Source organism: Ptychodera flava, unplaced genomic scaffold (genome assembly GCF_041260155.1).
Source record: "Ptychodera flava strain L36383 unplaced genomic scaffold, AS_Pfla_20210202 Scaffold_43__1_contigs__length_1316584_pilon, whole genome shotgun sequence".
NCBI lineage: Eukaryota > Metazoa > Hemichordata > Enteropneusta > Ptychoderidae > Ptychodera > Ptychodera flava.
The window spans coordinates 1,084,068-1,098,869 of record NW_027248365.1 but is presented as its reverse complement, the minus strand read 5'-3'; the positions used below and the strand labels follow the sequence as shown (position 1 = coordinate 1,098,869).

General features: G+C 40.3%; 1 protein-coding gene across 1 annotated transcript; it reads right to left on the bottom strand.

The window, feature by feature from the left end:
* Nucleotides 1-6,220: 6,220 nt before the first annotated feature.
* LOC139128085 (paraneoplastic antigen Ma2-like) lies at nucleotides 6,221-6,931 on the bottom strand. Its single transcript, XM_070693941.1, has one exon. The coding sequence runs from the start codon at nucleotides 6,929-6,931 to the stop codon at nucleotides 6,221-6,223; it is 711 nt and encodes a 236-aa protein (XP_070550042.1).
* Nucleotides 6,932-14,802: the final 7,871 nt, after the last annotated feature.

The window sequence follows — 14,802 nt, the reverse complement described above, 5'->3', positions numbered from 1 at the left end:
GGGTGATGCTTTGGGGATTGGCGGGTTGGCAAACAATTCCTCCATATCTGAATCAGTGTCTGTGTCCTCTTTCTTATCAGTCTGTTGTTTGGCGAACTGTCTGGTAACCGGTCTTCTTTCTTCAATTTCAACCTCTTCTGGTTCTGAGGCGGACAAATAGCCAATAGGAAGTAGCATGTTCCTATGTAGTGTCCGTTCTACCCCATCTCCAGTTTCTGGTTTTACCACATACACGGGCAAGTTGTCGTCCAATCTCTTCTCAACAACATGCACATCAGGTTTCCAGCGATCGGCCAGTTTGTGTTTGCCTATCAACCCGACGTTGCGTATTAGTACTCTGTCTCCCACAAGCAGATCACTACCACGCACCTTGCTGTCATAGCGTCTCTTGTTGGCGAGTGCTTTCTTCTTTGCTTCATTTTCAGCTAATTCATAGGCTCCTTTCAGTCTGCTTTTCAGGTCCTCGACGTACTGCAAGTAATCGATGTTTGGTGTATTCATCTGGGCTAACACCAAAACAAAGATCAATGGGTAGTCTGGCTTCTCTTCCAAACATGAGGTAATACGGTGAGAACTGAGTGGCATCATTCTTGGTACAATTGTAAGCATGCACCAGAAAACTGATATGCTGACTCCAGTGCTGCTTTTCCTTGGTGTTTAACGTTCCTAGCATGTTCAGCAGCGTACGGTTAAATCTCTCTGGCTGCGGATCCCCCTGAGGGTGATATGGGGTAGTTCGAGACTTGCGTATACCGGCCACTTTCAGTAATTCTCTTATGAGTCTGTTCTCAAAGCTGCGTCCCTGGTCGCTATGGATACGGGCTGGTAGTCCATAATGCACAAAGAACTTCTCCCATAGAACTTTCGCCACCGTCTTTGCTTCTTGATCTTTAGTCGGGTACGCCTGAGCATATCTAGTATAATGATCAGTTACCACTAGTACATTCTGAGTGTTACTTCTGTCCTGTTCTATTGTCAGGAAATCGATGCAGACTAATTCCATTGGGCAGCTGGAGAAGATGTTTATCATCGGAGCAGCGCGGCGTGGCAACTGTTTTCTCTGTACGCACCTACTACAAGTCTGGCACTTTCTTTCCACATCTGCTCTCATCCTTGGCCAGTAGAATCTTGCTCTGAGGAGATCGAAAGTTCGGTCGACTCCCATGTGACCCATGTCATCATGCAAGGCTTCCATGGCTTGTGCCCTATACTTGGTCGGTAATACCAGCTGATTAGTCTCCCTTCCATGGTTATCTCTAGTCTTTCGGAATAATACTCTGTGCCATAGAAACAACCTGTTTCTTTGTCTAAGCAATATCTTGACTTCATCAGGAAGTGATTTCAAGTCTACTTTCTTCTTTTCGTCTTCAATGTAGCCTATCACTTCATTCAACACTTCATCATTTCTTTGCAAGGCGAACCAATCCTTCTCTTTTGCTACCATGGAGACAGGGGTTCCAGGGGGATTTTCACCATAGTATTGTAACTGGTAATACGGTTTCGGCAATGCAGCTGCTGAGATGGCCACTGTTTCAGCAAGTGCGGGTGATTCAATCTTACTGTGGTGCTGGTTATTGTCAACTTCGGTGGTACAAGTGCAAGACAGAACACTATGCTGACATACCTTGGCTGTAGTGGGTCTTGTGATACCATGGCTCATGGTAATGGCGCCTATCACTTCTCTGGTCATAATTTCATCTGATTGTTTATCAACTCCTAGGACACGCTCTCTCAGTCGCCTTATCTTTTCTTCCATATCTAGTGATTCTTGGTCATCTGGCATGTCTGCATTTGGTCGGCGAGACAGTGCATCAGCGTCGATGTTTGCTCGGCCACTTCTATACTGTAGTGTGAAATCATACGCTGCCAGGGCAGCTAACCACCTGTGTCCCGTAGCATCTAACTTTGCTGTGGTAAGGACGTAAGTCAGCGGGTTGTTGTCAGTAACAACTTTGAACTTCGTCCCATACAGATAGTCGTGAAACTTGCTTGTGACACACCACTTCAAGGCGAGGAACTCTAACTTATGCACTGGATATCTCTTTTCACTTTTTGTCAGTCCTCGACTGGCAAAGGCGATTGTTTAAGCAGGCCATCATTTTCTTGGTACAGTACTCCACCCAGGCCATCCAGACTGGCATCTGTATGCAGTATAAACGGTCGGGATAGGTCTGCAAAGGCTAATACTGGTGCGTTTGTCAGTAGTTCGATGATCTTATCCATGGCCTTTTGACACTCTAGCGTCCATCTATCGCCGAATGGTTCTGTAGCACTTCTGAATGGTACGCCATCATTGTCCTTGTACTTCCCTAGCCTCTTCTCAACTTCGGAGGGATATACCCAGCAGTCAGGTCGTTCATTGGCTTGACAATTTGGCATAATTCTCTACAAAGCGTCGATAGTATCCTGTAAATCCAAGAAATGTCTTTAGCTCTTTAATATTCTTTGGGGTGGGCCAATTCTTCAAAGCTTCTATCTTGCTGGGGTCAGGGCTCACGCCATTTTCATCAACTTTATGTCCGACATAGGTGACTGTCCTCCAGAATAGCTGACATTTCTCAGGTGATAATTTCAAACCATACTCAGCTAATCGGTCCAGCGCTTTCATTAGCCAGTCTTCTGCTTCGTCAACTGATCTGCCAAATATGATCAAATCATCCAAGTATATCAATAGTTCTATCAGGTGCATATCACTCATACATTTCTCCATCAGTCTCTGAAAAGTGGCTGGTGCTCCTGTGATTCCCTGGGGCATCCGTTCAAACTGGTAGAAACCAAGGGGACATATAAAAGCTGTCTTCTCCTTGTCTTCCTCCGCCATGGGTATCTGATAATAACCTGACTTCAAATCCAGCACATGAAACCATGTGCACCCGTTTAGGCAATCGAGTGCTTCCTGTATCTTAGGTACCGTGTACTGATCGGGTATTGTCCTCGTGTTTAGAGTTCGATAGTCAACGCACATACGTATCGCCCCCGATTTCTTTCTCACAAGCACAATAGGCGAAGCATATGGGCTCTTTGACTCCTTTATTATACCGGCATCTAACAATTCCTGGATGTGGCGCTTCGTATCGTAGAAGTCCGCCGGTGCAATTCTCCGTGACCTCTCACGAAAAGGGGTCGGGTCGCTCAGGGGAATGCGATGTTCAATGGCCGACGTATGTCCTACATCCCAATCATGTTGCGAAAACACATGCCGTCGTTGCTTTAGCTTCTCATTGATTCTGACCTTGTCCTCATAACTAAGCGGGGAGTCACCAAAGTCCACAATGAAGTCCGCTTCATTTTCTGTCTTGTCAGCACTGTCCTGTGCTGTCACTTTCGTTTGGTAACTGCCACACTCAGTATTCCCCTCAGAGCCCTTTTGTTCTGGTTCAGGTATAAGTTCACTGGGTTGTATGGGCCGCACCCATTCTGGTAAGACTAAGTCCGCAACAACACGTCTTGGCATGAGGGTTATGTTATGTCTGGTATCATTATGCACAATGACTTTCACTCGTTGGGTACTCCCTGGTAGGAGGGTGGTGACACTGCTCTTTATTATCAATCCTCCTGGGGTGTGGTGATGGGATGGGGTTTCCACCAACACGGTAGTTTCTGGCAATCCAATTATTCCTCTTCCTATACATGTCAATGGCATTGTCTTTCCACTTGGTATAGTAACGGGTCTCCTCCCTGCTAGCCTAACAGGGCTGATCCGTCCATCATGGCCACACTTGTCAAAGGCATCTATCCTCTTGTATGCTTCGGTGAAGAGGGCTGCCATCGGTAACTTCTTCAAGTAATGCTTTCCCGCTATTTCTTTACATCTATGGGCCATATTACGAAATATACTAGTGTTGGTACCACAAATCACTGGTACGTCTCCACTTTGGTCACGGTCTGGGGTAACTAACGCAAGTGTTTCACAAGTCTCCTCCACTCCAGCTACTTCCTTAGGGAACCGAATAGATACTGTAATATACCCATAGTACGGAACCACTTGATCACCTGCACCACGTACTACCAAGTCTTCAATTGGCTTGAGGCGGCAGTGAGACAGGTGTCGGTCATAAAACGAGCGCGAAATGAGGGTGACTTGGGAACCACTGTCAAGTAAACACTGGCAACTGATTCCATCGACGAACACTTCTGTAGTCATACTATCGCCTACCAGCCCTTCGGGTAGTGGTTTACTGGCTACGGAGTGTTCGTTTACTTGTGCAATGTTTTCAATTTTGTCTTTCCTTTCTTCATGTGTATTACTGGGGCTACACTCTTCTTGGACATCCACTGGCCCCTCTACTGTGGGTGTCCCCGGTAGTTTCCCTTCGACTCAAAAAATGCTCGTGCGAACTTCTGCTTGACCAACTGTAGGTCTGGATTATCCTTTCTGAAACATTTCTTCTCCGTATGTCCGTCCAAACCACAATTAAAGCAAAAGTTCAATTTCTTGAACATATCAGATCCCGCTGGGTTAGAACTCAACGACTCCGTTGCTGATGTCGACGTTTCTGGTGTTGGGGTGGAAGCTGGTGTCGACACTTGGGACTGGTTCTGCTCTCTCTCCTGCGATTTTGCTGACGTGGTCGTTGCTGACTAGTTGGCCCCTTATGAAAATTTTCTGTAGAAATTCTATTGAAATTGATGACAAAATTCAATTAAAGTGATACAGAATTTCTACAGAAATTCTACTGAACCTTTATGGAAATTAACGGAGTTTAATGGAGTTTTGGCCCCCTGTAGAAATTCAACAGAATTTCTGTATCATTTCTGTAGAATTTACAGAATTTCTATGTAAATTCGATACACGTTCTACAGAATATCTGTAGCACTATTTGAATTTATACCACATTCTACAGAATGTTTATGTAGAATTTCTGTAAAACTATATTTAATTTCTGCACTCTTTTACAGAAGTTTGTTTGTCTTATACAAGTTCAATCTCTTAGAAAGTAAGACAACAATATGTGTTAAACTTTATTAAGTAAGGAGTACCACCGTATGATATTGCCATAGATACCAATGCAAGGAATTACTGCAAAACTCACAAAAAATCAGGCAGCAAGTAAATTATAAACATGTAGTTTATTTCTAAAAGAATTATGATTAACAATCGTTCGAAACTTGATGAAACATACAGGGACTACAAAATATAAAGCAACCTACACATATGAATGCAAGGCCTACCTCTCCAGTCTAGCAGTTTTGAGTTGTCAACTCAGCCAAGTGCATAATTAAAGTGTTGTGTATCTTAACTCACGTAATTTTCAGTTGATGCTGCAATGTGGATCCTTACAGTTGTGACATATTAGTGAGCTCCCTTCTCCATAACACTGTTAGAATCTTGCTAATGGACCTTGGATCCTAATTTTCCATGGAATTTGGAGTTGAACTTTAGTACTTTTCATAAGAGCCATGTGCACTGTGGACTGCCTCAAGTTCAAATGAATAATGCGTGGCTACACTATTATGTAATCAGCGCATTGTAAAGGCAGGAAACTATTTGCATAACAAAGCAAAGGCACAGGTCAGCTCACTTGACCTAGGATCTAACAAAGAGAGTCAGGTTGGTCTGTGTACAGTCATGAAATGTACGAAAGCAATGGCAAAAGGAATATGGTACAATTGAAACTGTATACATTTTCCTGGCACGTGTGTGTAAATGAAAATAACTTTTCAGAATTAAAGGGTACACGAGAATGTGCTTAGAACTCTCCATAGGTATATGTCACTACCTTTTCCATATTGAAACCAGCTATATATATGTCACTGAGTTCTTATCAAAGCTCATGCCAACATGCAAAAACATGAACTTAAGTCTGAAACAGTGTAAACTGTGGGGAAAAAAAAACAGAAAAAAAATTTCCACAAAAGCTATGGAACTGAAAAATTCCATTAAAAATATGTTTAATTTCTGCAGATTTTCTACAGAAAATTATCAGCAAACTTCAATAGAATTTAAAGTTTCTATACACATTAAAATTCTATAAAATTTAAATTTTTCTACAGAATTGTATTGAAAATTTTCAATGAATTTCAATGGAAGCATATTTTCATCAGATTTCCATATAATATACAGAATTTCTATAGAATATCAGAGTTCAATTGAATATCTACAGACTATTTTCGTAAGGGGCGTCGACCAGGTGTTACTCGAGGCTGGCTGTGTGGGTGACTGGTTGTCGTTTCCTTTCATCATCTGATCCATTACCTGCTGAACTACTTGCTGTATATCCTACTTATCCAATGTTTGCTTTGCCACTGGTGCCGATGTTGCGGTTGCTTCAAAACTATCACAGACAGCGGTGTAATTCGTACTGGCACTCGGTGTTGTCCCCTTATGGGCTCTGTTCTTAGCTTTCTCTTCTTGACGTGCTTCCTCCTTCCTTACCATCTGCATTAACTCGATGTAACCTGGCGGTTGGTTGAGCTTCGTGTCGAGTTGCAGCGATGACAAGTGGCTTTCATTGTACAACACTCCATCGGTGAACTGTTTCAGGCGAAGGTAATCGGCCTCATACTCTTTGACACTGCCTTGTCGTATTGCTCGTCGCAACAGAGTCTGTAATTCCTGCAAATACTGAGAATGTGACCATTCTTCTTTCTGATAACACGACTGAAATGCCTTCAAAGACTCGGCAGGTGTAAGTCTTGTGCCATACGAACCCTCAAGGGCATCAAGGTAATCACGTACTGTCAAATTGGGTGCTGGGGTCAATGACCTAATAGTGTTCATAGCAGGTCCGGCTAAACTTTCAGCGATACGTTTCTTCTTTTCTGCGTCTGATACATTCCACTCTTTGATCATTTGCTCTGCTTGCTCTGCCCAACTTTCGTAGTCGTCTTCATTTACTGGTACTGGCAACCTACCGGAGAAAACTCTCAGTTTACGATACCACCCAGACTCATTAGTCCTTGGTTGCAGGTTAGTCACAAGTTTCTCCATCATATCATCCAAGCAGCGTCAGGACCAGCTTGGCGTTGTGGTGGTGATCTGCTGGGGGTCTTTCTCTGGGGGTCTTTCTCTCGGCTGGTAAGGCGTACTATTCCTGGGAGGGGAGGCAATGAAACATATTCTGCTGGTTCTCTGTCCTGTACATCATCGTAGCCGTCAAATCCAGCCAATTGTGCTGGGGTCAACGGTGGTGGAGTCTTGATTGCCGTCCGCCAATCACCCAAATCCTCCTTTATAGGTTCCGGTCCCTCCCTTATCCAGCGCTAAGATGCTCCATCGCTGCTGGCCATATGCAGGGAAGCCTCCTCTCTGACTTTGACCGAATGGGGGAACCTTAGCGTTTTAAAAAACCGAGGCAACAGGAGTGAACATCCCAACACTAGTGTCGGCTCCACTCTTTTCATGTGCCAAGAATCAGCCCATTCCCTCTTTGTGACTGAGTGACAAAGCACACCTATTCCCCCTTCACATCTTAATATTTCTGTCAAGTCGGCATCTTTATATTCTCTGGTAATAAACTGTAGTAGATCACTCACATCATTAATAGTTGCATGGGAAACCCAGAAAACTAATCCATGTCTAAGATCAATACCATTCTTATCATATACTTCAACTGCTTTTCTCTCAAGCTCATCCATTTTTTGTCAACAACAAAACAAAACAAACAATGCAATGCAATACTGATATCAACGGGGTTGGTCTTTTGTAATCTATAGTCTTAACTGTTAAAACACTACTGCAACATTAACTGTACGATAAATTACTCATTCAATCCAATATCCATTCCCAGATAAGCCCCCAATTTTGTAATCGGGTAATTAAACTGACAATTAAATTTAGCCAGATAATTAAACCCGACCAAGGTTCATATCACACAATAAACAAACCAGGAAAGAATGATTATCGTACAATTTGCGTTGCAGTTTATATTAAGGGTTTATTTCACTACACACTAAAATCTCTACTACTAACGATAATAATAATAAAAGAATAAAACACTGGTTTACAATGATTAAAACCAATGGCAGTATTACTGGAAAATAATTTCCAGGCGCAAAATCTAAAGTTCATCCACCATAATAAAGTTCCAGATAATTCTAAAATGGCTGTTGTCTAGGGTTCATTCACTTAGCTATTGTTCATATGGCTGTACAATGGCTTCTCTGTAGTTGTAGGTCAATGTCCGTCGTGTTGCTATGACGATGATAGTCTATCCAATAGGAAACTACGTTACACACACAGAGTCCTTCAAGCCGCTCCTCCCTGGGGATTTGTTATTCCAACCCTGGTAGCAATACTCGAGTTGATGATTGACTCGAACAAATTCAGGCACTCCTTGCTCTTCACTCGGGCCACACAATAGGAACACACAGGAACACACGCAGTCTACCAGTAATTCATTAACTGGATCTCCTCTGTAAGCACAGTCATGTAAAAGACCAATGGCAGTTATGTAAGCGTTTCCTTCTGTTTACACAATCTCATTCAGGATGAGACTAAGTCAACATGATAGCAAATACACTGTACAAAAATCCCATTGAAACAAAGAACTAAGAATCACAGAAAATTTCCTTCAAAATCAGAAAACCCAAATTTCAACATGTTAAATAAAACTTCACTACTATCATAAAGTACTACTAGAATCAAACTAACTACAGAATAACAACTTAGAAACTTTTCCTGTCAATTGGGAAACACATGGTCCTTCCACGTTTTAGCTAGCTTGAGGGGTGTGTCTCACACTTTGAGACTTTTAAAAGTTCATTGTTTTCAATACCAAAGCGCTCAAATACACATACCTGTAAACACAGTCATGTAAAAGACCAACCATGTTGTCTTGGAATTTCTCCTGGCAGTAAAACGGATAATAATTCCTAAACGTACATCCACACCAAAGTAATGTCTTCAGCAGTGAAAATCAGTAGAGCATTGCAATGCATCGTGGGCGAAGATGCTATCAATGAAATTCCACACATGTGTCATCACACTCAACAACACGCAGCAGATCTAATCACCTGACTTACAATCGTAACCGGGGTTACATATATATATATATATATATATATATATATATATATATATATATATATATATATATATATATATATATATATATATATATATATATATATATATATATATATATATATATATATATATATATATGTGTGTGTATATATATATATATATATATATATATATATATATATATATCTATATATATATCTATATATATATTTTATATATATATATATATATATATATATATATATATATATATATATATATATATATATATCACGAAGTATACAGATGTCCTCGTGGGAAATTACAATGCTCGATGCTAAAGCAGAGCGTTATAAATAATAACACAAAATTACTTCAAGTACAAAGTAATTATATCTGTTACTTAAGTTTCATGCATTCTGCAATCATCAGACAGATGAAGTGAAATGATCAGACAGATGAAGTGAAATGATTCTTAGCTCGACAGTCTTAAATATGTGTGATCGGGACATACCATTCTATTTGAAGTGGTGTTAAAATTTGATAAATAATATTTATTTTGGTGTGACATTTTGAGACAAACTCCGAGCGTTTGTTGAACAGCGTAGATTTGACAGCACTGATAATGTGTAGTAGTTTTCTGATATACATGATTCCATTGCTTGCTTATGTTAGAGTAACTTAATGCTTTGTCAATAATTGACCACGAAATGTCAAAGACCTGGTTATTCTGTTTTAGGGACCAGACGTACTTAAAAAGCTCCGTGCAGGCCGATACCTTTCGTTACGGAACGATTGCATGTGATTAGCGAGGTGTTATCAGTAAGTCCGATGTAGAACTTCTCCGTGTTGTCCCCGTCGATACCTAGGCCTTGTAAACCACACCTTCGACTTGACAGTTACCCTGCTTCAAGGGGCATGTAGACTTGTCCCGGCAATTACAATCAGCTGGTCGATCTTGACGTTGGTCCTCGGTGATTACTCTCTAATTATGTGATTTTGATTATACTAGCCTATATTCTTCATACAACTGTGTTTCTATTGAAGATCTTTTGAAGCTTAGACCCCTTTGGGAAGTGTTGTCAACAAGTTCACGGAATTTCTTGTCAAAAAGGAAAATAATATCTGGAAGCAAAGCAAGTATGGTCAAAGGCCAGTCAAGGTCATTCCCAAATTCTCGAAAACATTGTCCCAGCTGATCAATATCCAGCAAAAGCTGAAGCTCCAGCCCTCGACGAACATGCAAGTCGGTCAAAGGTCACCAAAGGTCATCAAACTAATTGGAGGAATGAGTTTGGTACAATACTCGTTGATATCAAAACAAAACGAAACCTCTAGCCCTTGTATTTACTTAATAAGTTGATTGAGATATGTAAAAGCAAGGTTGGGATATTCAAAGGAGTTCTGGGTGACTTGTTGGCCATATCTATAGATCATTGTCAATAATGAGTGTTATTGCTATATGTGACGTGACTTTTGCAAATTTTCAGGGTACAAGAGTACAGGAGTAGATATATGTAGTAAAGCAGCAAAAAATTACTAGGCGCGCCGAAAACTGTAACTAAATGATGCACTTTATGGCTACTATGATGCTTTGCAAAATAGACTTTCAATTTGCAAACACACGCCTGAAGAGCTCGCCGATGACTACACATGAATGATGCATTTCGTGGCTGGTATGATGCATTTTGTGCAAGAATATAATGACCCGGTGTCTTAGTTCAAAAACACTGACCTCGCTAGGGGGTCATGTTGGAGTGAGCATCGCCTGCCCGCTGCTCCTGCAGAACTGGTAGAAATTATGACGACAAAGTTTTGAAAATCCATAGAATATCCTCACAGAAAGTTTTTACACGACTACCAGTGTAGTCTGAAGTCACTACAATGAGTGCACCAACCAGAGAAACCCGTTCTGGAGCAAAAACCCGTCCACAAGACAAGGGAGCAATTTCAAAGTACTTTCAAGATGGCGATAGCATGCGTTCTCAGAGACACGTGAGTGATACAGCTGCAGCTGGATCTGATGCCACAAGTGGTCTGCCTGAAGGATGGTCGGCAGCAGCATTGAAAGCGATTATTTCAGAATGCCTCGCGGAACTTGCAGAGACTGTCGAAGTAGTTTCCAAAACGGTCAACGAAATTCGTAAAGAACAGACGATAGTTCTTGGACGTGTGGAAAAGGTGGAGCAAAAATTTGAGGAATTGGAAGAAAGTGCGAACGCCATGGGCCAAGATATGCTCGAGGTACGTCACCGTATTAGTAATCTCGAAACGCAGAAAGACAAGCTGACCAAAGCCTTGCACCAAGCAATGGAGAGAATAACAGAAACTGAAAACACTGCTCTGAATTTAGAGAGACAGTCCAGAAGTCTCAATTTACGTTTTGGCGGTATCCCCGAGACGAAAGGTGAAATTTGCTCTGACTTAGTGAGTAAACTATTGCGTGATAAATTCAAGATGGCGGACATTCATATCGACAACGCACACCGCTCCCCTTCTTCCATCATGAAGGAAGCTTATCGCAAACAACCCAGACATATCATTGTGCGGTTTTCGTCGAAGATGCACCGTCAACAGATTCTAAGGAGACGAAGGGAAGTTTTGAAGGACACAAACGTTTTTGTTCAAGTCGACCTGTGTAAATCGGACTACCAGGTGAAACAAAGTCTACGCGAAGTTATGAACTCTGCTTACAAAGCTGGAAAAAAGGTTCGTTTTGTGAATGGAAAGCTCTTTGTAGACGACAAGCTCTATTCTGCTGATGCTGTATCATAAACTCTACTTAAAGTCGGAAATAAGGTTGGTTCTCTTATCGATAGCTGCTCGTCGACATAAATTGGCGTCTTTCAGCTAACGCTGTATCATAACGCTGTATCATTCTGCTTATGAAGTCTGAAACAGGTTCGTCTCGTGAACGGAGGGCTGTTCGTCGACAACAAACTTTATTCTGCGAACGCTATATCATTAACTCTGTATATAAAGTCAGAAATAAGGTTCGTTCTGTATTCAGAAAGCTGTTCGCCAGCTTTAAGCTTTAATTAGCTAACGCTTTATCATGAATTCTGCCTTTGTAAACGATTGTCAAAACAAATAGGCTTGTTTTGTATATGGAAAGCTGTCAGTCGACAACAAACTTCATTCAGATTATGCTACTTATAATAAGAAAAAAAATACAAGTAAAGAACGGCTAGGCTATGTTTTTGGCATTTTGCGAACATTTATACAGTTTATTATAAATTTATTTTGGAGTCACTTTCTGAAGAAATACAAACTCTTGTGACTGTCCGCACTTTGGAAATTTTTATGCTGATGCAATGTGCTTGTCAACTTTGAATATTAGATGCGGACAAAGATGTTGGAGACATTGTTTCAGTCTGCCAGATGTTCGTTAGATTTTTTTCACTTTTTTTTTTGCCCAAGTGTTAGATGCTCTGCATTACTGTAATCACTCATTTATAATGTTATAGCTGCCAAGCCAGATATCTACTAGAAGGGTCATATGTTGGATTTGTCAACTTCTTTGCTTTTTTTCTTTTTGCCGTCAGTGGTTTTGTTTAAAATATTTTATCGTCTGTCAGGGCAAGGCTCTAGATGACTGAGCCATATATAGTATGTCCGCTAGCTTCTCTCGCGCCAGGTTGGCATCATTTTTGTTTTATTTTTGCACTCTGTATGCTGTGCTTTTTGGAGGTTTCACTGATGTTATAGTCAGTGTGTTTTTGTGTTTTTGGTCTTTGTCTGCTAGAGACTGGCACGTAACTTTTTTGTTCATTCTACAGATTGCTGCAGGGACAAATTGTTAATTGTTACATGGAGATTTTCTGAAAAATGGTTAAAGTAATAAGTTTAAATGTCAGAGGATTGGGGAAGGGAGGAAGCGTAGGAGGGTTTTTGACTGGCTGAAAGAGGCGCAATATAATATTATTATGATCCAGGAGGCGCACTCAACCCATGAGGATGAGAAAAGATGGTCAAAATTTCTCCCAGGCCATTATATCTTCTCCCATGGCACCTCTAGTAGCCGTGGAGTTGTTACTATTATTAGAAACCTAGATTTACTATCAATGAAGTTAGCCGTGATTCAGAAGGAAGAATTATTATTATTTCTATTGATATCAATAACAAGCCCTTTCTCCTTGTAAATACTTATGGACCAAATTTTGAGAACTCTCATGCCAGCTTTTTGGAACATTTATTCAACATGCTAAAGGATCTTCATCTAGATCCAGAACGTGAGATAATCTGGGGTGGAGATCACAATTTTGTCCAAAATCCTGAGCTTGATAGGTCAGGGTTAAAATCAAGAATGTGGAATAATTCCGCTAATATTTTTAGAGATATTCTGTTGGAGTTTGATCTAATTGATATATGGAGAACCAGAAACCCCTGTGTGAAACGTTATACATGGCGTCGATTACGTCCTTCCTTGACTCAGAGTAGATTGGATTACTTTTTAGTGAGTGGCTCTCTACAAACAACAGTGAATTATTGTGATATCATACCAAATGTGTTATCAGACCATAGTGCAATCACTATTTCTATTACAGATAATCGGTGTCGACTGGGAACCTCTCTTTGGAAATTTAACAATAGTTTACTTTATGATTCTGAGTATATTAGACTTGTCAGCAGTAGTATTCAACAATGGGTGAATGAGTATCACAATCCAGATGATAAGCAAGGGGCTTGGGAATATATCAAGTTTAAAATTAAGACCACCACAATTCAGTTTTCAAAAAGAAAAGCTAAAGAACGAAGAGAGTTAATTGACTCATTGGAATCTAAACTTAGGGATATTGACATTGAGATTTGTAATAATGACTCAGATGACGTGCGTGCTAAATTGGAAACTGTTCAAGAAGCCTTAAAAATAGAATATGACTATATTGCAGAGGGTGCTTTTATTCGTTCACGTGCTGACTGGTATGAATTTGGAGAAAAGAATACCAAATATTTTTTGGGACTTGAACGTTATAATGCCAAAAAATCACTTATAACTCAGCTTTTTGATTCTTCTGATAATTTGCTGACATCCTCTGCAGAAATCCAAACTCATATTTTAGCTTTTACTCTAGGCTCTACACTACTCGTCTTCAGGAATGGCTACACTGATGAGTCAATGGGAGATGCTTTTTTTCTCAGAGAACATATCCCTAGACTTAAAACCAGAGATAAGCTATTATGTGAAGGTCCAATTACTTTAAAAGAGGCCACTCTGGCTCTGCAAAATATGAACAAAAACAAGACTCCTGGACACGATGGTTTAACAGTCGAATTTTATCAAATTTTCTGGAATCAACTCGGACCGTACGTAATAAATTCTATAAATGAAGCTTATGAAACAGAGCATTTGTTAACAAGTCAATCACAAGGGGTCATTACTTTAGTTGAGAAAATAGGGAAAGACAAAAGATATATATCTAATTGGCGTCCTATTACATTATTGAATACTGACTATAAAATTGCAGCTAGATGTATTGCCAATAGGATGGATAAAGTGCTAGATAGTATTATCAGCATCGCCCAAACGGCTTTTGTAAAAAATAGAACAATAGGTCAATGTATTCGTTTAATTGATGGTATTATGAACTTTACTAAAGACACAGATATTGAAGGTATTCTCTTGGCAATTGATTTTCAAAAAGCTTTGATAGCCTCGAATGGGAATTTATGTTTAAATCCCTCGAAATTTTTAATTTTGGCCCTTCACTTATGAAGTGGGTACATACCTTCATAAAAATCCGTCTAGCTGTGTTATGAATAGGGGTCTTTCTACAAGATATTTCAATTTAACTAGGGGAGTTAGACAAGGGGACCCACTCTCTCCAATTCTTTTTATTATTTCTTTGGACCTT

Coding starts and splice junctions, on each gene's coding strand:
- LOC139128085 (XM_070693941.1), bottom strand. CDS start 6,931: ATGGAGAAACTTGTGACTAACCTGCAACCAAGGACTAATGAGTCTGGG.